The following is a 26,660-nucleotide window of genomic DNA, read 5'->3' on the forward strand; positions in this document are numbered from 1 at the left end:
GCTTACAGTGCTTGCATTGTGCACATTTGTTTCTAAAATCTGTTTATTTGATCTATAATTCGATAATTATGATATACTGTTCTCAAAAATCTCTTTTTAATGCTTTTTAATGGCTATTTTATATCATCTATGCTAACCCGCTTACAGTTTGTTTTTATTAAACGGCATACAGGCCTCGCTAAAAAAAGTAATAAATATCGCCACCCTGTACAGCTCTTCCAAAGGCGGCGGCCACAACCCTAGACAGCCCCAAATCCCCAGGAGGCTGCAGTGCAACTCTAGACAGCAATTTCTCCAGGAGCGAAATCGATCACGGGCTCTGACACGTCTTACAAATATCCCAACCCGATCGATGGCGCCCTATTCCGGAGGAGTGATAAATCCCGCCGGGATCGATAGGCGGGAGTAAACAGGGCCTGGATCCAGCCGCAAAAGCGCGACTTGCAGGCTCGGTAAATCCAAAATCCTCTTCATCCGATGCCCCTGCCTGCCTCCGCCCTCTACAAGCCTGGCGCGCTTTTTCAAACTTCCCGTCTCCAAACCGAGCACCCAGAGCTCTAGATCGCTTGCTTGGCATGCAAAAATCGCCGGCATCTCCGGGTAGGGCAGGGAGAAGACCCCCGCCTGAAACCCCGGGGGACGCTGCTGCTGCTGCTGCCAGTCAGTGTGGACAATACTGGACCAGATGGAGCAACAGTCTGACTCGGTACATATCCACTTTCCTAATCCACACGGCGCACCATGTGCTCAGCTGCGTCCCATGGCGCACAATTCGGGGAAGAAAGACACACATCCCCCCAAAAAGCTCATAGATATTGCATTGGGGTGTCAGCAGGGGGTGGGGGAAACCAGCTTACCTTGCATGGCTCTTCTAGCCAAGCTGAGAGCGCAGAGTCGGCGCAAGCGACCTCTCCAAAATCCCCCTGCACTAAAAAAACCCCAGCGATTGGTAGCAAGGACTCTCCGGAACAAGAAATAAGGGCGAAGGCCGGATGTGGGTGGAGGTGAAGGGGGCCTCGCCTGGGCAGCTTAGCAAGGCGGAGCAGGGTGGGATCTGAGTTGGCAAGGTGATCAGCGAGCGGAGGAAGCCCCAAACGCTAAACGTGATCCAGCCTTTTAAAGCTGGGGTCTTCCTCAGTTTGCAGCTGTGTTGGAAATTTGTTTTGGGTTTTTTTGTATGTATAAAAAATGACTTTATTCAAACAATTTGTTAACAATTAGAGGAATATACATTTTTACAGTTAACACCCCCCACAAAATCCTACTTTTAACATGGCCACAAGCATGTTGCAATCGAGTATTCAGGCGAACTGGCACCACCAGACCGTTCAACTGTCAAAATGCCACAAAACTGTGGAGAATTGCAGGAGCTCCCTTTTCAGGCATGCTCCATCAGGTCTGCTCCATGCATGGCAGCCTCCAGAGGCATGGCTAGGCCTGGAGAGGACGTGGTTGGCTCCTGTCTCCTATATGCTTCACACAGCAGGAGGTTGTTGCTGTCACACAGACTGTAGCCGGAAGAGTAATATTCTTCTTCCAGCACATAGAGGTCTATGGAGATCTGATCACGCAGGGCAATAAGTTTCTTGTCACATTCCTCCTGAAGGCTGCGCAACTGCTGGTTCCCATTGTTGATGGCTTCATTGATGGAAGGGAAGTCATTGAGGATCAGGAACTGTTTTAGGTCAGAGACAAGCTTCATAAGAGACTCACCAGCCCGAACAATATTTGCAGCTCTGACATGCATCTCATAGTTGTCCTGCTCGCCTTGGGTTGCCAGAGAAACTTGGGTTTCTTCCTCAATCTTTGCAGTTTTGATTATCTCCTGAAGTTATCCATGACCGACTTGATGTCATCTTTCAGCCTCTTGTTGTAAGACTGAAGGAAGGTTTCCTTGCTCTGGGGGAGCACACGCTGCTGCGACATTGTGGTAGCAAGGAGACAATCTTAAGTGTTATAGAAAAAAACTGCTCCTTTTCGCTTATGGGGTATCCAAGAGCCTGTATAGAGTCCTTGAGTAGGTTCCCTGAACAATGGTGTGCAAGCCCTTATATAGACTTTTGAAATTGCCCATCCTGTAGCTCAAGACCCCCCCCCCCAAACATCATACATACATCACAGGAGGAGGCGGTCCCCAACAGAAATACATCACAAGCAGGCAGTCTACAACATAAATCCTGTTTATCAAGATAGCTGACAGTCGTCACTGATTGCTCCACCTGGGCATGCCGGCCATGCCTTTTGAGATGCTAAATGCTTAGTTCCTGAATCCATGTCACAGGCTCACCCTATTCATACACAAATACACCCTCAAGATAGGATCTGAGTAAAGAGACAATAAGGAGGTTTTCCCATTTCCTTCCTCACTGCAGAGGAACATTTGAGGTCGCTGGCAGAATCAAAATGACTTCAGGATTGCTCTCCTGTACTATTACAGACACATGGTTTATATACTTATGTGTTTGCCTTGTACATTTATGAATGTTTATTTTATATTTGGGACCTTAGAATTCTTATAACTTTCGCTTACTCAATACATGTAATCCTCTTGAAGACAGGCGGCCATTTTTCCCTTTACTCTTGTGAATAAGTCCTCCTTCATTGGCTACGTCCAAACCATGGGGCGGGGGAAAGGAAGAAGGAAAAAAGAAAGCTGTCCAGTAAACAGGCGTGAAAAGGATTGGGTACACCATACAGGTGTTAGAATTGTAGAATTGAAAGGGACCCTGAGGATCATCTAGCCCAAGCCCTGCAATGCAGGAATATGCAGCTGTCCCATACAAGGATTGAACCTGCAACCTTGGCATTTATCAGCGCCATAGTCTAGCCAGCTAAGCTATCCAGTCTTATGTTGCTCAAAAAATAATAATTCATTTTTAGTGTCTGAGACCCCAGAAGCAGAGACTGGTCCTTTAGCTCTTCATACTTGGGATTCTGGGCACATCCAGAGTGCAGACTGAGATCTCCTGGCTCAGGCTGGGTGGACAGAGTGGGAGCGGTTTACTACTTTTTCCCCCCTTGGGTGTTGGTACTGCCAGAACCCCAAGGAAATCCTGTCTGGGTTTTGGGATAGGGTTTACTGGTTTACATACCTGGTGGGGTGTGTCGGAATTTTGATAATCTGTACTTCTTTCCAGTCAAGTTGGATTCTGGCACATAAGAAGTAATGACATCATCAGGAGCGGACTTTAGGGCAGAAGTCTAAACCCCCTTGCAGGAGAGCAAGCAGGAGTGGCCCCCAGACATCGCAGGGCTGAAGTACCACAAGTAAAGTTATAGACATTATAATCTAAATTTTGGGGTTCCGCTAAGACCAGGTGTTGCCTAAAGCATCACCAATTAGTAGCAGACTAAGGTCAGGAGAACATGATTGAATACCTTTTATCTCCCTGCTTTCTCCTGACAGGCTGCTGAGATAGTAAGAGTGCAGTGCCTCTTATCTCCTGGTTCCTTTGAAATGAAAAGTAAAAAAAAACAAATGGAGAGTGCCAGACAGGCTCTTTTGACCACTTTACATTTCCAGCTAGGAGAGAGAGAAAAAAAAAAAAAAATACCTATCAGCCTTTGTAGATGTTATGCCCTGATCTTAAGTGAGTCAAAATGAAGGATAAATAAAATAAGAAAATTGTCCAGTAGCACCTTAGAGACTTAGTTGGTTTGTTCTGGGTATAAGCTTTCATGTGCATGCACACTTCTTCAGATACACTGAATGAAGGATGTTTCAGATTGTTGCTATTCTGCAGATCAATCACATACAGACCAGTTAGTTAATTAAAGTGGATTTTTCGCTGGTGTGCAACAAACAACCTTCCAGTCTCCCCCTTTTTTTGCATGCAGGATGTCCCAGTTTCAATCCCCACCATCTCCAGGTAGATCTGGGAATGTCGCCTGGCTGAAGCCGTAGAGAAGCCACTGCCAGTCAGTGTAGACAGTACTGAGCTAGAAGCATAGAATCGTAGAGTTGGAAGGGACCCCAAGGGTCATCTAGTCCAACCCACTTCAATGCAGGAATCTCAGCTAAAGCATCCATGGCAGATGGCCACCCAACCTCTGCTTGGAAACCTCCAAGGAAGGAGAGTCCACCATCTCTCATGGAAGTCTGTTCCACTGCTGAACAGCTCTTGCTGTCTGAAAGTTCTTCCTGATGTTTAGTCAAAGTCTCCTCTCTTGTAACTTGAAGCCATTGGCTTGAGTTCCTACCCTCCAGAGCAGGAGAAAACAAGTTTGCTCCAACTTCCATGTGACAGCCTTTAAGATATTTGTAAATGGCTATCATATCTCCTCTCAGTCTCCTCTTTTCCAGGCTAACCATAGCCAGCTCCTTCAAGCGTTCCTCACAAGGGTACATGGGCCAGCTTCCTACTGTTAACGGAGGAATCCGAGGGCTCCCTTGGGCAAAAAACAAAGACCAGGACAATTTGGAGCAAAACAGCAGCCTGTAGGCTTGGCCTTTATTGGAAACTGTCGTGACAGGACTCCCACCCACAACAAGATCAAGCAAAATGGAAGCCCAGAACAAAAGAACTCCCCAACTTTTATTAGTTGCTAATCCCCCAAACTACACCCCTAAGACTACATCACAAAAAGGAGGGGTTGAGGGAGGAGCTGTGGAGGTAACCTGAGTGTCTTGTCACCCGGCTGGTTCCTCCTTTCCCCTTCCCCGTGAGTCACTTCCAGGAGACAAACTGGAGTTGGCAGTTTCCTGCCCCCAGAGGGAAGATCTGATCATTGTCCTTTGTTTCAGTCCGTGTTGAATCCACTCCCATACACAAGTCCTTTGTGACCCTGATGGTCTTCTGTCTGGGACCATCAAGGTTGGCATGCCAACTGGGTAGGGCTCCTGAGTACGTGTTGGTACGCTTAAGGGATTATGGCCGTCCTGTATCAAACCATCCCCCTTTGATAGTCCTTTCTTCATGGAGCAAAATAAAAGTGGACCGGTGCAAATCCGATGTACGGTCGATTTACTATGAATTTATAACAGAAATGTTGTGTGTGAGTGTGTGTGTTGTGTTTGTACAAACTGAATTATTGGGGTTTTTTTCCTGCAACACTATATTCTTATTTGTATCAGCCGTTCATCTGGAACCGTGAAGACTGGAATCTTATTTTATTTTAGGAGAAGGACCCTAACTCAGCAGAAGAGCATCTGCCCTGCATGCAGAAAGTTCCAGGCTCAATCTCCGGCATCTCCATGTAGGCCTGGGAAAAGATCTCAGTCTGCAATGCTGGAGAACTGCTGCCATTCAAGTCTAATACCGAGCTGAGAGGACCAATCCTCTGGCTTGCTATAAGGCAGCTTCCCATGCATAGCTCCATGGCTTGTTAGAAGAAAAGTTGGTGTCTCTGGTTGGAATCGTTCCAGCTCCCCGGAGCGAGAGGATCTCCCCGTCTTGCTGAGCTTGTTTTCCGTGACTGCCTTCCGACTTAAGCCAGCTAGCAAGCGCATTTAGATGTGCTAATAGGACACTCTTGGGGGTTGCAATGTAATCAAGTTGGTGTCCGTAATTGCATTAACTAGCCTGAGCTAATTGGACAGGCCCCTAGTTGGTGATGATGTAGGAGTGACTCAACCCGGGTTTCCATTTCTTAAGCGGAGAGCTTGCATTGCAGCTAGGAGAGTGTAGAACAGCACCGACTGTTTCCAGTCCCCTGTAGTAAATCTTTACGTTTTTGTGTCAATGATCAAAATATTCTGACAGCCCTCCCTTAAGTCCTCTTCTTTCACCTGTCAGTTCTTCCTGGGTCTTGTTTCAGCCTGTTGCCCCTTTCCTATACAGTACAATGTTTGACAATCTGCTGCGGGTCAATCACACAAGTTTAACTGCTATTTTCTAGCCCTTGTGTCAAGATTATGTTTACCAGGCAACACTGAGTGCAGTATTTGCTGGGAGATGGAGGGACAGCTGCCCCAATGATGGGCTTCAGCCAACATCTGATATAGCCCTTTACCACTCTGCCTTTTTAAGTGGAGAGATAAAAGTTGCTTTGTTGGAAGACTATAGCTCTCGCCAGACCACACCCCCTCTTGCTAAATTGCACCCCTCACCAGCTCTCCACCACACCTTGAATAACTGGAATATGTTATAATAATTCCAAGGGGCCATAAATAAAATGAATGTTCAGAAGTGCACACAAAAACCACATGCTTGAAATAGTACAGGAGAGCAATCATGAAACCATCCTGACTCTTAATGACCCCAAATATTTCTTTTGCAGAAGGAAGTATCTTGGAAAAATCTCTCCAAATGGTTCTTTTCACTTACAAATCCTGTTTTAAGGGCATATTTTGTGTGTGAATAGGGTAGTCCTATGACCTGGATTCAAGAACTAAGGTATTAGCATTTCAAAAGAATGGCCCAGACTGCCCAGTAATGCAATCTGTGACCATTATCAAGTATCTTGACAGACAGGAGATAAGCCACTCTCTTAAATGTCTCTTTCTGTGATATATGCATGATGCTTTAGGGTGGTCTTTGGCTAAGGGATTGGGCAATTTCTGAAGTTTTAAAAGTTATGCACACCTTTGTTCTGGGTCCTCACCTCCTTGCAAGGGGTGGTGAACTCTTTTGCAACAGAAAAATAAAGATCTGCCTTGCTTTCACGAAATCCTGTCTCTATCCATTCTTGTCTGACTGATAATGGACTTAGGGGACACTGAGTCCCTTGATGGAGAGCTGGGCTGTAAAAGCAAACCCAATTTTTTCCTATAACATCTTGACTTTTGCAACCTAAAGGCACACTCCATTGTCTTCCGAGACATGAAAGCCAGCACTTTTGCCTTTGGATCTGCCCCTGCTGGCATGCAACCCCTGGAAGGGAATGTGGCCCTTAGTCTGAAAATAGTTCCGGACCCTAACCCACCTACCCCCAATTGCATGGGATAGATCTTTCTTGGCCTGGGGCACTAGAGAGCTACTGCCAGTCACAGGTCCAGCCCTACCATTAGGCAAAGTGAGGCGGTCACCCCAGGCAGTTGGCAACCTTAGTTGGAACTGATTCTCTTGGAGCTTGTTTTCTGCTAATTGCCTCCTAATTGAAGCTACCTAGCAAATGCATTTAGATGTGCTAATCGGACACTCCTGGGGGTTTCAATGTAATCAAGTCAGTGCCCATAATTGTGTTAACTAACTAGTTTGAGCTAATTGGACGAGCACTTAAGGGTGGCGAGGAGCAAGGCTCAAGCCTGCTTGCTAGCTGCTGCCTTTAATACTGGGACTCATCTCTCATAAAACCAGAACTCTGGGCCAGAACCAATGGAGCTGAATGTTGAAAGATTCAGGAGAGACAAAAGGAACAACTTTTTTACATTGTGCATAGTTGAACTATGAAATTGGCTCCCAAAAAATATAGTGGTGGCCGTCAGATTAAAGGTAAAGGGACCCCTGACCATTAGGTCCAGTCGTGGCCGACTGGGGTTGCGGCGCTCATTTCGCTTTACTGGCCAAGGGAGCCGGCGTACAGCTTCCGGGTCATGTGGCCAGCAGGACTAAGCTGCTTCTGGCGAACCAGTGCAGCGCACAGAAATGCCGTTTACCTTCTCGCCATAGCGGTACCTATTTATCTACCTGCCCTTTGATATGCTTTTGAACTGCTAGGTTGGCAGGAGCAGGGATCGTCAGTTTAGAGGGCTTTAAAACAGGGGAAATAAATTCACAGAGCATAATACTAGCCACAATAGCTATATCCTCCCTCCACTGTCAGAGGTAGCAATGTGTCTTTGAATATCCCTGAAATGCAAGCAGGGAGCATAGCTGTCAACTTACAGATTTTAAAATAAGGGACCAGTAGCCAAAATAAGGGATTTTCCGGGCACAGGTGTGTTCAACTTCTGAGCCCCTCTGAGCCAAAGGCAGAAAGCCCAGCCAGCAGCCAAATGAAGCCTCATCAATAAGGGACAGCAGCGGGATATGGCACTGGGATAAGGGACTGTCCCGCCAAATAAGGGACACTTGACAGCTATGGCAGGGAGAGTTGTTATTGTGGTCAGGTCCCACTTTAAACACATTTCAGCTGCTGATATGAATCCTAGAACAGAAAGGAGACCATCTCTGTATAGAAATGTCAGTCTTTTTATTAACTTCCCATCTTTTTTTTTTTTAATTGTGTCATGTATCGTTTTTGGTTGTTGCTGCTGATTTTGAGAGAATGTACACAAAGTTGAGAAAGCCCCACTACCCCCCCAAAAAAAGGAAATGAAATACACCATCTTACATAACATTTAAGAACAAGAAAACCAAAACAAAAAGGCAGTTGACTGCTACACAGAAAGTATGTGTTTGTGGTTGGCTATATACATATCTATGGAGACGAATCTATTTGCTAGGACCTACCACACGCCAGTGTTGTTAGATTCCTTGCTCACAACTGAAAAGGAAGATTCTGAAGCATTGTGGGGGAAAAGTGTGCATATATGATATAGCAGAGGATGCAATAATATGTCCAAATGCAAGTACGAGTTTGGGTAGGGGCCCTTCCTCAACAGTATGGCGTTTTCCTGGCCTAGCAGAACGACTGGCCTCCAGATCTTTTTTTTTTGTGTTGTTCACTTGGTGGCCATTGGGCCTACTAAGTTACGGAGCATGTTGTCATGGGTAACGAGAGTTAATCTGAAAACAGAGGAGGACACATCATAAAAAAAGAAATGAGGACATAGAAGGTGAAAGACTGAGGCCTCAATATTAAGAGGTATTAACCGTGTGACGTCATGTGGCGTTCGGTCACCGGGGAAAGAGAAGAGGAAAGAGAGACTAACAGAAATATATCAGTGGTTAATAATAACTAATAACAACCTTCCTGTGGGTTGGGGATCACACTGTAAGGTTTAACCACTGTTGAGAAGGCATGTTTCCAGGATGGCTTAATTCCCCTCAAGGGGATTAGTGAAGATGCAGAATGAACCAGAATATCAATGATAAAGGCAGGGAAGGAGAAGGGGATTGGCATAAGGATGCATGGGAATCTGCCTGAGGCATTTTTCTTATCAAAACCCCTCATTGTTTCCCCCCCTCAAACCTTCACCCTTTGCCTAGAATTCAGCTTTGGGCAAAATCTGGTGACAACCTGGAGATGGGCGAAACCCCCTCCCTGAGGAAATTCGGGGGTGCTTAGTTTTTCTCACTTCTCCAGAAATTCCTCAGATGCTTCGCTCAAAGCAGGAGCCCCTGACTGTGTCTAAAGCGAAATTCTGTGGCAAATGCATTGGGCCTTATTCCGTTGATAACCCCCTGTGGTGTGCTATTGCAAGGATTGAGGCAAAAGAGAGCTTGCACCCGAAGGTTAGGCAGAGATGGAGCACCAGCAAAATACTATCTTGCCTTCCGGAAAATTAGCATTTTCACCTGTATGCAGCCAAACAGGGGCTGAAGTAAGCAGACAATGGTGGGGTGGGGTGACCTGCAATTGGGGAAGGGAGCTAAACCATCCTTCTGAATCTCAGAGACACGTGTGTGTATATATATATATATATATTTGATCCTTGGATTAAAAGGGGGGGAAATAGGAAAAAAATACACCTGTACTCGAAAAACACTGAGCGGAAGAGGGTTGTGTCACAGCCTTTTGGGCAGTGGAAGGTACCCCTGTCTGGGGAGGTTGCATGTCTTTCTTGCCAATGTTTTGGGGGATTTTGAGGAAAACTAGAAGTAGGAGGAGACACCTGTCTATCCAGGCCTCAAGGCATCGTATCGGGCCTAGTGACTGATGGGAGTTGGAGCCCTGTAGTTCCAGGTGAAGGTTCACCCTAAACAGAAGGCCAGGTTCCCATTAGAAAACCAGAAAATAAGCCCGGTCTGTTATTGTCTATCTACAGCTTTCGCATGGAGGTCTTGAAGTTGACAGTGGCGAGACTGGGTCACTCGGGAGAGTCGCCTGTGCCTCAGAAAAAAATGTATCTGCATGGTATTCAACTTAGAGTAAATCTGTTGAAATGAATGAACCTAACTTATCCAGGATCATTAATTTCAGTGGGTCTACTCTGCGTAGCAAAGCATGGGTGTGATGGTGTTCCAAGATGCTGAACCAGCCTGTTTCTAGACTTAAAAGAGAAGAAGAGGCACCTCATAATGGGGAGGGGGCATAGTTTGTTCCCTAGGATTACCCTGCCTCAGTTTGCCTCATGGTTTTAATGTGCACACAACGTCCTAGGAGTTATTAATAATGTTAAGTCACTTAGGTGGGTGCAAATTCCCTATGCTTTGGATATACATATATGATGCGAAAGGCTCTCCATCAATATCTTAATAGGGACAGAGACTGGGCAGGAATATGCCCAAATCCCATCAGCCCCGGACTAGATGGGCTATAATGAAGTGTGTAAGAACATGGCGGGATACAAAACCAAGAGGGTTGGATGCAGGACAGACTATCCCAGGCCTCTCTCCTCAGGATGGAGGGCTGGGATCATCGCCACCTTTTCAGTATCCAATCACTTTTCCGAATCGCTTTTGATGATGTTCATGAGGGCATTTTTGAGGCTGTTCTTGCTTGGGGACTTGACGGCGGGCTTGAGGCCTCCGGCCTCGAGTTGGTCCCTCTTCGGTTCCATCTCGATGGTCAGGACGACCTTCTTCTCGCCCACCTTCTTCTGGGTACCTTCCCTGCCGGCTAACCGCTATTTCTTGGACCTCTTATCGCTTGCCGACTTGGTGAGGCGGCTGTGGTCCAGCATGGCGTACAGGACGGGTTGCTACAAGAGCAGGGGGAAGAATTCAGCAGGAGAGGGGAAACAGGGAGGGAAAAAAGAGTCTTGTCACCATGCAGGAAGCCAAAAAATGTGGGCCTGCTTGCCTAGGCCTGCATCCTTTTCCTCAGAGGCCAGGTGCCTTTGAGAAGCCAACAAGCTGGAGGATATCAGTGGCTACTAGCCAAGAGCGCTATGCTCTGCATCCACTGTCAGAGGCAGTAATACTTCTGCATGTGGAAGCCACAGGGCAGGAGATACCTTATTTTTCGCTCTATTAGACGCACCAGACCATAAGACATACCTAGTTTTTGGAGGAGGAAAACAAGAAAAAAAAAATTCTGAATCCCAGAAGCCAGAACAGCAAGAGGGATCGCTGCGCAGTGAAAGCAATGATCCCTCTTGCTGTTCTGGCTTCTGGGATAGCTGCGCAGCCTGCATTCGCTCCATAAGACGCACACACATTTCCCCTTACTTTTTAGGAGGGAAAAAGTGTGTCTTATAGAGCGAAAAATACGGTAGTTCTTGTTTTTGAGTCCTGTTTTTGAGTTTCCCTCAGGCATCTGGTTGGCCACTGTGAGAACAGGATGCTGGACTCGATGAGCCACTGGCCTGATCCATGAGGTTCTTACGCTCTTATCATTGGTGTTACATTGAAACATATATTTAAAGCACATGGTTTCCCACAAAAGAACCTGGGAACTGTAGCTTACCCCTCTTGGAGCTACAATTTCCAGTGCCCTTAACAAACTAAGGTTCCCAGGATTGTTTTGAGGAAGCCATGCCCTTTAAATGTTTGGTGTGGTCATGGCACAGGTTTCTTAAACCAGCATAATATATTATCCCTCTCACTCATTTCCCCCCCAGACACATTTCCTCCCCACCCCCACTCACCTGACGGCCTCTTTTTGAAGAATCCTTGCCCAGCCTCAACTTCCCTTTCTCCATAGCGCTGAAATGAAATGGAAACAGAAAGAAGTCATGCCCTCTGTGCTTACTGGAATGCATGAATGGTCCCTCACATTGGATATGTTTCTGTGCAAGCGAGGAAAGGGCTACACATTGCCAAAGGGAAAAAAGGAGAATTCGGGTTTTCCTAAGTTTTTCACATGCTTATTTATATGCATAGATGCAGCTTTAGAAATAATTAATGTTATTTAATTAGAAATACATCTCCCCGGAGAGGTGCAAGCCTGTGTGACCAGGGCCACATTCACACCAGACATGAACAGTGGTGCCTCGCAAGACGAAATTAATTCGTTCCGCAAGTTTTTTCTTCTTGCGAGTTTTTCGTCTTGCGAAGCACGGTTTCCCATAGGAATGCATTGAAAATCAATCAATACGTTCCTATGGAGACCGTCCGGGGACAGAGGGGAAGCGCCGCGCGCCTTCCTCTCTGTCCCCGGACCTGTTTAAAGCAAGGGGCGGCGGGGAGGAGATTGCTTCTCCCCGTTGCCTGCCCCGCAATCTCCGGGGACAGAGGGGAAGGCGCGCGGCGCTTCCCCTCTGTCCCCGGACGGTCTCCAAGGGAAGGGGCAGCGGGGAGAATCGCTTATCCCTGTTGCCGCCCCTTGGTTCAAAAGGGGTCCGGGGAGAGAGGGGAACGCGCGCTGCGGGGCTGGCAACGGGGAGAAGCGATCTTCTCCCCGCCGCCCCTTGTTTCAAAAGAGGTCCGGGGACAGCAGGGAAGACGCGCTGCGAAGCAAGCCCATAGGGAAGTGCATCTTGCGAAGCGGCTAAGAAAACAAAAAACTCCTTCGTCTAGCGAGTTTTTCGTCTTCCGAGGCGTTCATCTTGCGGGGTACCACTGTAAAGCGCTATGACACCACTTCTAACATTCATAGCTTCCCCCAAAGAATTCTGGGAGCTGTAGTTCATTAAGGGATTTGTTAGCAGACCCCTTATTCCCCCTGCAGATATAGAATTCCCATAGTTCCATGGTACGAGGGAATGATTGTTAAACCATTCTGGGAACTGTATCTCTGCAGGGGCCCAAGGGGTCTCCTAAAAGCTCTCAGGATTTTGGGAGGGAAGCCACAAGGGAAGTGGTATTATAGTGATTTAAATGTATGGTGCAAATGTGGCTCAGGTAACTTGTGTGCTTGCCTGCCTGCCCAGTCTGCTGCTCAAGGGTTGATGGGCAGCATCAGACTTTATGTTTAGACTGGACTTGTGCCAAACTTCCTCTATGAATGAGGGCACACAGCTGCCCTCAATCTCAACTGCTGAGGTCTTGCTCTCAGGGCAATTTTGGCTGTCCCCCATGCCCCCGAGGTCTGGCAGGCCTTTACCAAGGGCTAATAATAATAATAATAATAATAATAATAATAATTTATTATTTATACCCCACCCATCCCAAGACTTTAGTGTGGCAGGCCTTGCCCTGTGGAACTCCTCGCCAATAGAAATTTGTTCAGGAGTCATCCCTCCTCTCTCTCAGATATCTTCTGGAAACTGTACTATTTGGACAGGACTTTTGAACCTGAGATTCTCTGCCAACCAGATTTCCCTGTGATGTTTCACTTTTAAAATTGTTTTTACTGTAGCATTATGTGCTTCTAGGTTGCCTGCTGCCTCGCAATATTTTGTAATGTGCTCTGTAAGTATTTAAACAAATGGGCGTAGCAAATGTTATAGATCCCTGTGACTACAGCTCCTGGCACTGTAGTGGAAGGAAGTCTCTGAACGAAGCATTCTCCATGCCCTTAAAAATCTAACAAGTATATATAGAGTAATGTAGGTATGCTTTATGTTATGAAAATAAGGTGTTGTGATGTGTATATGTACTGTGTATATGTAAATGTGTGTGTTCTATATGTTAATAAAACATTTTAATAAATAAGTAAAAAATAAAAATCTAACAAGTAAGGAGTGTGTGTATATAGCAGCCAGGGCGACACTCATGGTTTCTGCCCTTCTATGACATGTCCATCCTCCTGGGTGCTTTACCTGAGTCTCCGCTGCAGAGTGGCTTGTCTCCTCAGCCAGCAATACCGGATGAGATAGGCGATCACCAACACAACAAAGACCACGAGCAGAACGCCTCCAATGACAGCTCCCAACACAACACCATACCTGGTAGGTACTACGAAGCAGAAGAAGGGGGAACTTTGCTGTTAAAAATTAAAAAGACCTTGAACTGGAGCTTCCAGCCCACAAGCACCACCTGCACCTGGGATGAGGAGCCTCCAAACACCGGGGCCAAACCTGGTCCTCCTGGCCTCTCTTGGGCTGAGTTCTTTGGTTCTCTTGGGGGCCACCTGAGTCATCAGTCAGCTGACCTCACAAGAGCCAATCACTGTCCTCCAGGCCCTATAAAGCTCTGGCCACAGGATTTTCTCTTCAGACAGAGCAATGTGTCTTTAGCATACGGTCTTTGCTTAGGTTTCTGCTGCTGCCTAAGCTGCTGAGGAGAAGGGCTTTTGCATCTGCTTTGCAGGTTCAATTCCTAGCATCCATGCGGTGTTCTTATAACTCTAGTTTTCTGACTTCATATACTGTGTTTTAATTCCTTAGCAAGTATTCAGACTCTTTCATACACATTCATCTCTCTCCGGGATGCCCCCTAACTCTATCCCACCCCTGGGCCAACTCCTAACTTAGAAGGGGGGAACCTATGTTGCAGTACTCCAACGCCCATCAGCCCCAGCCACCATGGTAAGGAATTATGGGAGTTGTAGTCCAGCTACAATTGGTGCCTCAGGTTGCATCCTGCTTACAACGTCTTCCTCCTCACTCTTCTCTTGGACTTAAAGATGATGGGGTCATCTTGGATCTATCATCTGAGAGAGGAAAAGCAAGCATGGTTGCCCTTGCGTTCTCTAGATTAGTCATTTTGGAACTAGAAACTTTTCTATCCAAGCTTTGTACTTCCTGTCATAAGCAGCTGTGTTGTTTTCTTACACTACAAGCATCTCTGTGTGTGTGTGAGCGCAGCAGGTAAAGTCTGCTCTCCTAACCAGATTCACAAGCTGTGCTCTGCATACCGATATGAGCAGACCTTTCACCTGGAAGGGAAAGCTTACCATTTTCAAAGACGTAGAGCAAGACCTGAGACGACTTCCCCACGATGTCAGGGGGGTTCTTGACATCACATGTGTAGGTGCCGTTGTCTATGTAATCCAGGTTATGGATGACGATGGAACCATCTTTCCAGCGAGGGTTACCAATCCACTCAATGCGCTCCTTGAAGCGTCCAATGTCATCTATGTAAGCTTGGCCTTTGGCATAGTGGAATATCTAAGGTGGGATGAGATACGGTCAGGAGGTGTGGATGTGCCCTTGAAGAGCGGATGCAGCTCAGTGATAGAATGGCTTCTCCCTCTTAAACTGAAGAGCAAAATGAATGAGGTAAAAATGCTTCAGATAAAGGCTTCAAATGCTTACCGAAACAGAGTCTCTGCCATTTTCTGGCTGAAAATGCCAAGTGATGGAGATGTCATCGGAGATCCATTCCCTAGACCAAAAGGAGCAGGAAAGCGTAACTTTGGAGCCCACCGTGCCATGGACTTCTCGGTCTGTGTAAACGTGGATGGCCAAAGTTGGAGTTAGCACTACAAAGGAGAGAAAATAAGAGAAATGTATTGTGCTCTTTCCCCGTCATTCGTCCTCCCTTCCCACCCCTTTTTCCTTTTGTGCCATGTCTTTTAGATTGTAAACACAATGGCAGGGGCTGCTTTACCACTGGCATTTGTCAGCTGCTTTGGGAGCCTCTCTTCTTCATTTCAGCTAAGTGTTTTAGTTGTTTTAAATTATTTTTAATTGTGTTTTCATTTTGTAACCCACCCTGGGACCTTAAGGGGAAGTGCAGGTAATTATTATTATTATTATTATTATTATTATTATTAATAATAATAATAATGGCTATGTACACACTAGGTATGGGGAACATTTGGCCATCCATGTGTTGCTGAAGTACAACTCCTTGCAGTCCTAGCAAGCATGGCCAATGGCCAGGGATGATGGTAGCTGAGAGAATAGACTATTATCTTCCTTTCGTGTCATAGATTTTTAGGTGGAAAGGGCAGGAGACATAGCTGTTTAAGACACACTGAGATCCTTTGTTTTGGCCTTAAGAGCAATATAAAAATGCTTTAAATAAATATAAATTAAATTAAACAACCAGGGAACTTCACTGCCAGCTAAATAACAAATTAAAGAGTAAGGTAATTTATATTTCCGAAAACATTCTTGAATATCTTTGACTGTGGTCCTCTACTCATTCACTGAGCAAAAACAAAAACAAAACCCTGTTGTACTTGTACAACCATATAAAGCAGAGAGAACAATTATAAGAACAGATGAAAAGTAAAATAAAAAACCAAAACATAAAATACGCACATAGAGTGAGTGTAGTTGCATATAGTCCAAGTAAATACTATCAGTGTTATCAGATTATTAGAGCTGCCATACAACCGGATTTTCCTGGACATTACTGGGATTTCAAAGTTGGAAGTAACACCTGGGGAGAATTTCCGGAAGGCAGCAGCTTGTCCTGAATCTTACTTTTTACTTTCTGAAATATGGCAGCTCTATGATTATCAAGTGTTGCTCCAGATTTGCCAGGCTTGTGACATGGGTTATCTTTAAAACAATGGTTTTGCTATATAGTATGCCATACAAGAATGTCAAAGCATATAAAAAGTGTCTGGAGGTTCTAGTCCTGGTTGAAATCTCAAGTTATGCATAATTTTCTCCATTATAGCTATATTTCAGAGTGAGTGATTCCTTGACCAACTGCAGTCATGTGGTTTAAATGTGTGGTGCAGACAGTGGCGTACCGTGGGGGGTGCAGGGGGGGCCGGCCGCACCAGGCGCAACATCTGGGGGTTAGGGTTAGGGGGCACAAATCCACAGGTTAGGGGGCGCGAATTACTTGCCTTGCCCCGGGTGCTGACAACCCACACTACGCCACTGGGTACCGATGAGAGCACAGAGATAGCCTGGTTTCATCAAAACTCTTCCTAGCAACTGATATTTTCACTTCCTGTAAGGAAAGTCATTTTCTACCCAAGACCAATCAAATTATTTTTGTATCAGAGCCAGTAAGGGACTTGTCCCCCACCCTGGCAGTAAAAAAACAACACCAATAATAATGAATAAAATGCCCACTAATATTTTGCCATCTTTTCATGACATTCGAAATCAGCTGTCACCAGTGAGTTCACTCTCCCTAATGGTAGGACCGGCCCTCTTAAATCACTGGAGAAACAAGGTGACCTGGAGCAATGCCCAGGGATGTCATATGCTTCCTCTGGCCTGGAGTGTGAGAGGCAGACCTACGTGGGATAGTGGAGGTGTACACAGCTCCCTTGTTTGGGAGGAAGAATATGCAAGGCTCTGACTCATGAGACTGGCCCAGTGTGACCGCTCTCTGTAAGACTTTGTTCCTGTCTCCACACCCCCTCGCCCATCCATCTGTAGTGTAGGAGGTTCCTTCTGCAGAACCTTGCTGTGGTCCACCATAGCCACCGAAAGGGGCTGTGGAACATTGCTGATCTACCCAGAAGCCTCCAGGGCGACATTTGGAATCAAAGAGGGCATTGTACGCCACACAATCCCGTCTTTTTGTTGTTCCACCCCCGGGTACAAATTCCAACATGTCGGGCAATTTCCCTGAGCCAGGAGATTTTGCCCCCATTCTTTTTCTTCTCTCTCGCATGGCCAATAAAACAGGCCTGCATATTGTGCGAACGCATCCGATCCGAGCCAAGGCATTTTGCTGCCTGAGGCAAAGGGGCGAGATGGCTCCTCTCTCTCTCTTTCCATGTACTGATCCTGGCTGGAAGGGGAGTTCAATCTTAGGGCACTTTCTGACTGTCGCTATTTTAGGAGTGGGATTTCAATCACAGACCAGCGAGTTCAAGTCACGCAGTTATCGTTGACTGGCAGGCCTTGCGCCACTGACCTGCTTCCCTCAAAAATTGGACTATCCCACTCTTGGGCCAACTCCTAAAGGCGGGACAAGACTTGTTTTTGGTACAACATCTCCCACAAACAACTCAGGACAGATGCTCGATGGACAGGTCGTCCAGAAGAGCCTATGTTTTGACAGAGGTGGGGGCACAATGCTTTCCACCAGACCTGCCACCCCCTCAGAGCAGTTGGGGAAATTCAGGAAATTCTTACTTACTTCCTGAAGTGGCCATCTGACTCGAGTATTATAGCCTTGAGTATTATGGCCTGACAGGCTTCCTGGTGGGTTTTGTGTTCTGTTTTGTTTTTGCAGTCCCAGGCAGGCGGGATAGAAATAATTATCAAGAGAGCCTAGCAGACTACTGTACACAGCTTGTGTGTTTGCTGCATTTTCCTTGGAGGCCTGCAATTTGGGGTTAACTTTACACGGTGTAGAGAAATACAGTGGTACCTTGGTGGTTGAACGCCTTAGTTGTCAAACAAATCAGCTCCCGAACATCGTAAACCTGGAAGTGAGTGTTCTGGTTTGTGAATGTTTTTGGAAGCCAAATGTCCAACGCGGCTTCCGATTGGCTGCAGGAAGCCACACCTTGATTTTCGAACCGTTTCGGGAGTCGAATGGACTCCCAGAACGGATTAAATTCGAGAACTAAGGTACGGCTGTACCTTCCTTTGTACTGAGCTTACTGCTGCTCAGGATTTTACTGAAAGCAAAACTTTCCTGCAACTTGTATGCGAGGAAAACGTGGTTGCTTATTTCCTAAAACCAAGCTGGAAACGGCTGACTCCAAAATTTCATTGGGTACGGTCTATAAAACTCTGTCTCTTTACAAATACTGCATTAAACTGGCATGGGTTGGGGAAGCCATAAATTTGGCAAAGCTTAATGACTCAGCAACTATAATTTTGGTGGGAACCTGCTTGGATTGTTGTGGTACCTTTCCAAATGGCCTTGCTTTAAAATGCACAATAAATTCTCACTGTAAAAAAACCAAAAACAAGTAAAGTAAATTAAAGCCCCTAATTCTACATTTTGAAATTATTTGCACAACATGTCTCGATTGGCACATCCCAGATGGTATAATTAAGATGCCCGTAATTGCTATGCTTAGAATACTGAATCTAGAAAGATAAGGGTATCCCAAATAAGCTTTGTTTTCCAATTTATTTTTTACGGCTTTTTAACAGAATGGGATTGCAAAAGCAGAAGCTAGCCATATCTAGTGTTTCCATATAGTAAGTAAGTAAGTAAGTAAGTACGTAAATAAATAAATACAAAAGTTGTATGAAGCATATCCACTAAAGAAGAAAGAAGCAAAACACGCAAAAGGGCTAGAGTAGAAATTGAAACTTGCATGGTATTAGTAGGTAAACTGAGGACCAGGTTCCCAGTATTTCCACAGAAATGCACAATGCACAGTTCCACAGTTGCATTATGCTTTTCTTGTTGCTCTGTGCCAGCTCCTGCCAACCTAGCAGTTCGAAAGCACGCCAGTGCAAGTAGATAAATAGGTACCGCTGTGGCGGGAAGGTAAATGGCGTTTCCGTGCACTCTGGCTTCTGTCACAGTGTCCCGGTGCGCTAGAAGCATGACCCACATGACCCAGAAAGCTGTCTATGGACAAACGCCGGCTCCCTTGGCCTGAAAGCGAGACGAGCGCCACAACCCCATAGTCGCCTTTGACGGGACTTAAACGTCCAGGGGTCCTTTACCTTTACCTTTTACCTTCTTGCACAGTTGCTGCTTCCACAGTTGGAGGCAGCAATGCTTCTGAATTGCTCCTGAAACTACAGGTTTTCCACAGGCATCTGGTTGGCCACTGTGAAAACAGGATGCTGGACGAGTTGGGCCACTGGTCTGATCCACCAGGCTCTGCTTATCTTCATAACGTTTTGGGATATTTGATTTGGAGGATTCATTCATCAAATGGGTAATGACTCACCAGCAGAGAGCCACCAAGTCTTATGGGTCAACCTCTTTTCTCTCTGCCTTTACAGTGCTTTAACTTTTCTGATACTGCTATGAATAAAAGTGCCCCTCACCCAAAGCATCTTGGGTACTGTAGTTTACCCCTCACAGAACTACAATTCCCAGCATCCTTAACAAACTGCGATTCCCAGGGTTCTTTGTCGGGAGAAGTGTCCTTTAAATGTCCTTTAAATGACAAGTTCATACAATGACACACATACGCACTATGTTCTCATGTTCTTGTTGCCTTGGGAAACATATGCAGAAGGTGCAGAACAGAAATATACTAAATAAATACGCTCCCTCCCTCAGATATTAACATTCTTACGGGTATTTCTCCTTGGTAAGGAAAGATGAACTTTACAAAATTGTCTAGTGCACCTTAACTACTATATTTTTAAAGTTGCTAGTGGAGACATTTTCAGATTTCTCACCCTGTACAGGGGATATGGAGTGTACAGTACTCCCAAACTGTTATATTGCATATACTAGATGGAAACTAGTGTACCTGTGGCCCAAGAACATACTTTCTTACTGGGGGTGGTATGTCAATTTGAAGCACACGTCTTTCTAACAGGGTCCTGGAAACTGTGGTTTGCTAAGGATGCTGGGAACTGTAGCTCTGTAAAAGCTAAATTTCAGTTCCCAGGATTCTTTGGGGGAAGTCAGGTGCTTTATATGGGCAGGGTATATACAGCCATGTGAATCTGAAAAAGGAGGCATTTTATGTCTCTCTGTAGAATGGGTAACAGCACCATCCTATACATTGGTACCTCAAGTTACAGACGCTTCAGATTACAGACTCCGCTAACCCAGAAATAGTACCTCGGGTTAAGAACTTTGCTTCAGGATGAGAACAGAAATCGTGCTCCGGCGGTGCGGCAGCAGCAGGAGGCCCCATTAGCTAAAGTGGTGCTTCAGGTTAAGAACAGTTTCAGGTTAAGAACGGACCTCCAGAATGAATTAAGTACTTAACCCGAGGTACCACTATATATGTCTACCTACCTGAAATTTTTATTGAAATTTTTACAGTGAGTGAAAGTGAATAAGAAAAACAAAAGAGGAAAAAAATGAAAAGGGGGGGGGATACATAAAAAACAAAAGAAAGCCGAGGAAAACAACAATAACAAAATAACAATAAAATGTAATTAAGTTTGCAGAACTATGCACTATATATGTAAGCAGATAGACTTCTTATTTCCCAGTTGTTGTTGTTAGTCTTTATATCCCGCCTTTCTTCCAAGCTGGGAGTCAAGGGAAAATCAGCCATTATGCAACCTGATCTTTACATCCAACAACATAATCAGAACTCAGGACATGGAATTTTGGAGACCAGCCTAAGACCCCTCCTGTCTGGCTCAGTGACTGCTTATAGCTGCAGCCTCCAAGATGGTCCCTTCAGAGTCCTTCCCTGCCTCTTCCCACCTCGAAATTAGACTGGGCGGAAAGTGTTCTATTGTAACCAATAGCTATTGTAGATAGGTTGCAGTCAATGGTAGCTACTGAACCTTTGGGACTTTCAGGGCAGAAAGCAGGGAGCCCAACAGTAGGTGGCGCCAGAGCCAACGGCAGGCAGAGAGTGCTAATTCTAGGCAGTCTACACATTGCCCCTTAACTCTATTTCCAGCGCACTCACACTCCTAGCCTTCCGAAGCTGCTGACATGTGACATTTGCCACAAATCCATATTGAGCCTGTTGTTTCCCGGGAAGTACTGTCGCTTGATGCGTTTCCCCTCTCAAACCCTTTTCCCGGCCAAGCAGCTGCCTGAGTCCTTGCAGTGCAGCTGCCAGTCAGTGTAGACAATATTGGGCTAGATGGAGAAAGAATCCAACTCGGGAAAAGGCAAGCTTCTTATGTCCCCTTGATCTCTCACATCCCCAGTCTGAACGAACAGCCATGTAGCTGGGTGGCAAAGCTACCACTTGACATGCAGGAGGTCCCAATCCTCAGCATCTCCACGTTGGACCGGGAAAGACTCCCTGCACGAAAGCTGTTGCCAGTCAGTGCAGACAGTAATGAGCAAAATGGACCAGGACAAGCCAGCTTCCTATACAGTGGTACCTCAGGTTACATAAGCTTCAGGTTACAGACTCCGCTAACCCAGAAATAGTGCTTCAGGTTAAGAACTTTGCTTCAGGATAAGAACAGAAATCAGGTTCCGGCGCTGCGGCGGCAGCAGGAGGCCTCATTAGCTAAAGTGGTGCTTCAGGTTAAGAACAGTTTCAGGTTAAGTACGGACCTCTGGAATGAATTAAGTACTTAACCTGAGGTACCACTGTATTTCTGTTAATGTCTGCGTACCCCATACATTTAAAGCACACACATACACAAATATGCAAGAATTCTGGAAATTAGTTTGTTACAGGTGCTGGGAACTTAAACTCTGTGAGCGGTAAACTACAATTCCCAGGATTATGACTCCTCTCTCACATTTTCTGTTTCTTGATTCCACTGCTGTGTTTAGACTGCATTGTGCCGTATGTTTTTCTAATTTCCTTATTTTTTAAATGTTCATAACTCTAAATCACATTGGGCGGTTGGGGTGGCAGGAGAGGCACATTCCCAATGAACCAAAGGGCAGGATATTGCATTTTATGAAATAAAAAGTCCTAGGGGCCTTCTGCACACCCTCGTGACCCTGCAAAGACTTGCTCAGGCAGCAAAAAAAAAGAGGGGCATTCTTAGAGATCCATCCAACTGGAGATTGGAAAAAAACGAGAAAGCATGGGAGGCCACGATCACATATAAATTGAACTTGTCAGTAAGGTTTCCAGGTTAGGAGCACCTGGTGGTTTCAGGTTTCAGTCCTGAGACCTAGGGATGGCTTCTGGTGATGTCACAGGGGCAGGCCCTGGAGACGGAGGTTAATTGGGAAAGGGGAGCAAAGGAGGACAGACCCCCCCCCCACAGCAGAGGCTCTGCTATAATTTGCAACCAGCTCCTTCTGGGCTGAAGCTTGCAAGCTGCATGCGCAGTGCAAACATGTTTTATTATTAAAGGCACGCCACTCTCACACACCTGGAGATTCAGTCTCTGCACCTGCCACATGGAGGAGGCCAGGCAACCCTGGAGACTTCAGGTCAGACATGGAAATCTGGCCATCCTCCTTGTCAGGAGGTCGGGGACAGTTAAAGGACATGTATTTCCTAATGGCTTGCTTTGATTGCACTCCCTCCCTCATGCTCACACTATCGATTTTCCAAAAGAGAATGGAAAGAGGTCCCAGAGCAATATAAAATGCATCGCTTTGTTCTTCTAACACACTTCTCAGCTGAGATGGAAGCAATTTAAGTTACGACTGCAATAGGTCTTTGTGGCTGTTTTTTAAAAAAGAAGGAAAACGATTGGTATTTGGGCAATTTTTGTCCCTGTGCCAAATCACAGAATTGTAGAATTGTAAAGTTGGAAGGGACCATGAAGGTCATCCAGGCCAACCCTCTGCAACGCAGGAATATGGCACCTCCTCTATCCACCCTGAAAACAAATCAGGGTGTTTGTTCAATGAACAGGTAATCTGAAAGCACCCTGGGATTTTAGGCTTCAAAGGATAAATAGTTACAAAACATATAACCCTAACCCTGTGGAAAACCATCTAATTAGACTTTAATTTGATTTTGATCTGTTTTTAGGAGGTAATTTTATTATTGTTTGATTTTATACTAATGTTATATATCTGAGGTTAGCCACCCTGAGTCTGACTTCGGCAGGGGAGGGCAGGATAGAAATAAAAGATAAAGATGATGATGATGATGATGATATCTCATGCTAATACTGAGTCACCATCCTGGACTTCCAGGGCTGCAACTTTGGCATCCCTGGAAGACTCAAAATCACAGGGCTGGGTAGGATCCAGAAAGCCACTATTGTCAACTCCTTTCCTAGGTAACGAGATCATCTCTGGATCACCCCCGCACCCCACCATTGCTGCCCAGATCAAACCACATTATAGACTACTACTATGAGGCACAAGTAACAATAAATATGGGCACCCAGACCAGGATTCCACCCCCTTCCCCCCCAAAAAAGAAAAGATGAACAGTAGTTTCAGGATAGATATAATACATAATTCGCTTGTGGAACTCTTTGCAACGTGATTATGATTATTGGTTGGTATCCAGCTACGTTCCTACTCAGATTAGACCTATTAAAACCAATTAAGTTAGTCATGGTCATTGATATCAATGGGTCTACTCTGAGTTGGGTTTAGTTATTATCATTGGGCTGTATCTAAGTCCTGCTCAGAGCAACCCCACTGAAATGAATGAGTTTTAGTTAGTCAGTCAGTTCACTTCAATGAGTCTACCCTGAGGACCAGCATTGGATGAAACCTATTACTTTTGCTGTTACACACATTACTGTTTTGGTTACCGATTACATCAAGATAAAAATATAAGTTTAAAATCACTTAAATATTTTCCCCTCAAGTGCCGCAAACATTTCCAACAACAGAAAAAATAAATAAATAACAGGATTAGAGAAAATCACAGAGAATACACAGATCTACTTAGCGTGATAAATAGGTGCTCCATGTACAGAATCAGAATTAGCAGGAACAATTACAGCTAATGGTGAAACCTCCAGGATCAGGGGCAGTCTATCTCTGAATAGCATGTGGGGGGGGGGGAGAAGGGAAAGCCATTGCCTGAATGCCCTTCCATGGTCACATCTGGCTGGCTGCTCCTGAGAGGAGGGTGATGAGCCCTTCATCCAGATGTTGTTATCAGCAGCTCTCATCAGCCCCAGCAAGCATGGCCGATGGTCAGGAATGATGGGTGTTGTACTCCAACAACATCTGCAGAGCCCCAGGCTCCCCATTTCTGAGTTGCGTGAACCGACAAGGCAGCCCCTATGTACGTAAGGAGCGACTATTCTGCACAACAGCCACAGTGGAATTTGAACGCAAGTCCAGCGGCCCACACTAAATTAAATCACAATCATGGGGGGCAGGTCCCTTGCGATAGCAAAATGGAGCCTCCTCACTCAGGAGCAGTCTACCTCTGAACGCCTCGTTATTTGAGTTCTCCTGATGACCACCAACATCTCCCTCCTTTTCCCATGGGTATTAAGAGGAGTCGCGAAGGGGACTGCCCAATATCTCTGAATACGTAAAAGACTTGTTGTCCGTTGCTCAGTCCCCGGGAGTGTCCCGATGCCTGCTGCCCTGGAGAGACTCTGCCAGTCAGTGTAGACTGCACTGAGCTAGATGGAACTTTGTTTTGGCTCGCTATAAGGCAACCGCCTTCCTATGTTTCCTAACAAGCGGCAAACGCTCCTTCGCTGGAGGTACAGAAACAGAGGTCCGGCGGCCACCTGCCAGAGACACTTTACCCCGCGTCGATCTGCTGGGGTCAGACTAGATGACCACCAGGACCCCTTCCCATCGAAACACCGACTTACCCATTGTCGAAACCAGCACTGTGAGCAGAAGAAGGGCTCTCTCCCTCCCTGAGCTGCCTGGGGTCCCCATGGCTTTCCCCCCTCTTCTTTCTTTTTTTTGGTTACTGTACAATCCCTATAGCCACATGGAGGGGAAGAGTTGGCGATGGAGGAGACGGCGGTTCCTTGGCGATGGGTGCCTCGGAGGGTGGCACCCTTGGTTTAAGAACCTGGCCGGCCTGGGAAGGATGCCGTCTCGGCAGAAACGCCGAGCCAATGGGAGCCTGGCATTCGGTTTCGTGGGGTGGGGTGGGGTGGGGTGCTTTGGAGCCAAGAAGGGGGAAGAACAAGCCAGAGCGGAACAAAAGTGAAAAGGGGGCATTTATGCCCGCTGGCTCGTTAAATGTTGCTCCACACGCTCCGGCGACATAGCTGGGCAAAAGAGCGGCCATTGTCAAGCCACATTCTCGGCTGAGGTGTAGGCGATGTCACAGCCTCCAGAAGGAATGCCAGAGGAGATGAAGCCTCAGGGCAAGAGCGGTGGAACAGCCTGGTCCAAGGCCTGCATCCCTCTCTTCAGCCTCCCAATGGGTCGTTCTTATTATTCTCCTTAATATGGATTAAATTTATTGGTCATCTTTTTAACTGAAGCGGTTTACAGTGGTACCTCGGGTTAAGAACTTACTGTACAGTGGTACCTCGGGTACATACACTTCAGGTTACATATGCTTCAGGTTACAGACTCCGCTAACCCAGAAATATTACCTCGGGTAAAGAACTTTGCTTTAGGATGAGAACAGAAATCGTGCTCTGGCGGTGTGGCAGCATGGCAGCAGCAGGAAGCCCCATTAGCTAAAGTGGTGCTTCAGGTTAAGAACAGTTTCAAGTTAAGAACAGACCTCCAGAATGAATTAAGTTCTTAACCCAAGGTATCACTGTAATTCATTTTGGAGGTCTGTTCTTAACCTGAAACTGTTCTTAACCTGAGTACCACCTTAGCTAATGGGGCCTCCTGCAGTCGCCGCGCCGCTGCTGCGCGATTTCTGTTCTCATCCTGAAGCAAAGTTCATAACCCGAGGTACTATTTCTGGGTTAGCCAAGTCTGTAACCTGACGCATCTGTAACCCGAGGTACCACTGTACAACGTGTAAAACAAATGAGCACATGTGTTCAAATGAAAAAGACAAAGACAACCCTATTTTTAAATGGCAAGTTTAAAACATCCCACTCAAAGAGGCCACAGATGATTACAAACCGAAGGCCTGGAACAAAACAACATCCCCTCCAGCATTTCTCTGATTAAAATAGCGACGTCCTAAGGGAAAGCAGGACATTCCGCGATCAAATCAGAAACTGGGATGGCTTCTGTAAATACGGGACAGTCCTGGGAAAATAGGGACACTTGGAGGGTCTGAAATAAATGTGTTTGCTGCGCACCTAAAGGCGTCTAATGACGGCACCAGGCAAACTTCCCTGGAGAGACCAATGCAAGGCAGGGAGCCACCACGGAAAAGGCCTGTTCTCATGTTGTCACCCTCCAGACCTCTCACAGAGGAAGCACACAAAGAAGGGCCTCAGATGATGAGGTCTGGGTCAGTGCATATGGGATGGGGCCGTTTCTGAGGTACTGGGAGACCTGAGCAACATAGGTCAAAACCAGCCCTTTGAACTGGGCCTGGAAACTGGCAGCCAAGTGCAGCCAGGCCATGAATGGTGC

The 26,660-nt window shown here is 46.1% G+C and overlaps 1 protein-coding gene and 1 pseudogene across 2 annotated transcripts; both read right to left on the reverse strand.

Annotated features, from left to right (window-relative positions):
* Positions 1 to 1,375: 1,375 nt before the first annotated feature.
* Positions 1,376 to 1,945, reverse strand: LOC310833418 (mediator of RNA polymerase II transcription subunit 22 pseudogene; annotated as a pseudogene). Its single transcript has one exon. The product of its transcript is annotated as a mediator of RNA polymerase II transcription subunit 22 pseudogene (transcript).
* A 6,113-nt stretch (positions 1,946 to 8,058) lies between these two features.
* MPZ (myelin protein zero) lies at positions 8,059 to 25,301 on the reverse strand. The gene is made up of 6 exons (XM_083716131.1): positions 24,965 to 25,301; positions 15,068 to 15,234; positions 14,707 to 14,920; positions 13,631 to 13,766; positions 11,576 to 11,633; positions 8,059 to 10,687 (listed from the first exon to the last, which is right to left on the reverse strand). Exons 1-6 carry the CDS (start codon positions 25,032 to 25,034, stop codon positions 10,613 to 10,615), a joined length of 720 nt encoding a protein of 239 aa, XP_083572257.1. The 5' UTR covers positions 25,035 to 25,301; the 3' UTR covers positions 8,059 to 10,612.
* Positions 25,302 to 26,660: the final 1,359 nt, after the last annotated feature.

This window comes from Podarcis gaigeae, assembly GCF_964106915.1.
Source record: "Podarcis gaigeae genome assembly, chromosome: 16".
Lineage (NCBI taxonomy): Eukaryota > Metazoa > Chordata > Lepidosauria > Squamata > Lacertidae > Podarcis > Podarcis gaigeae.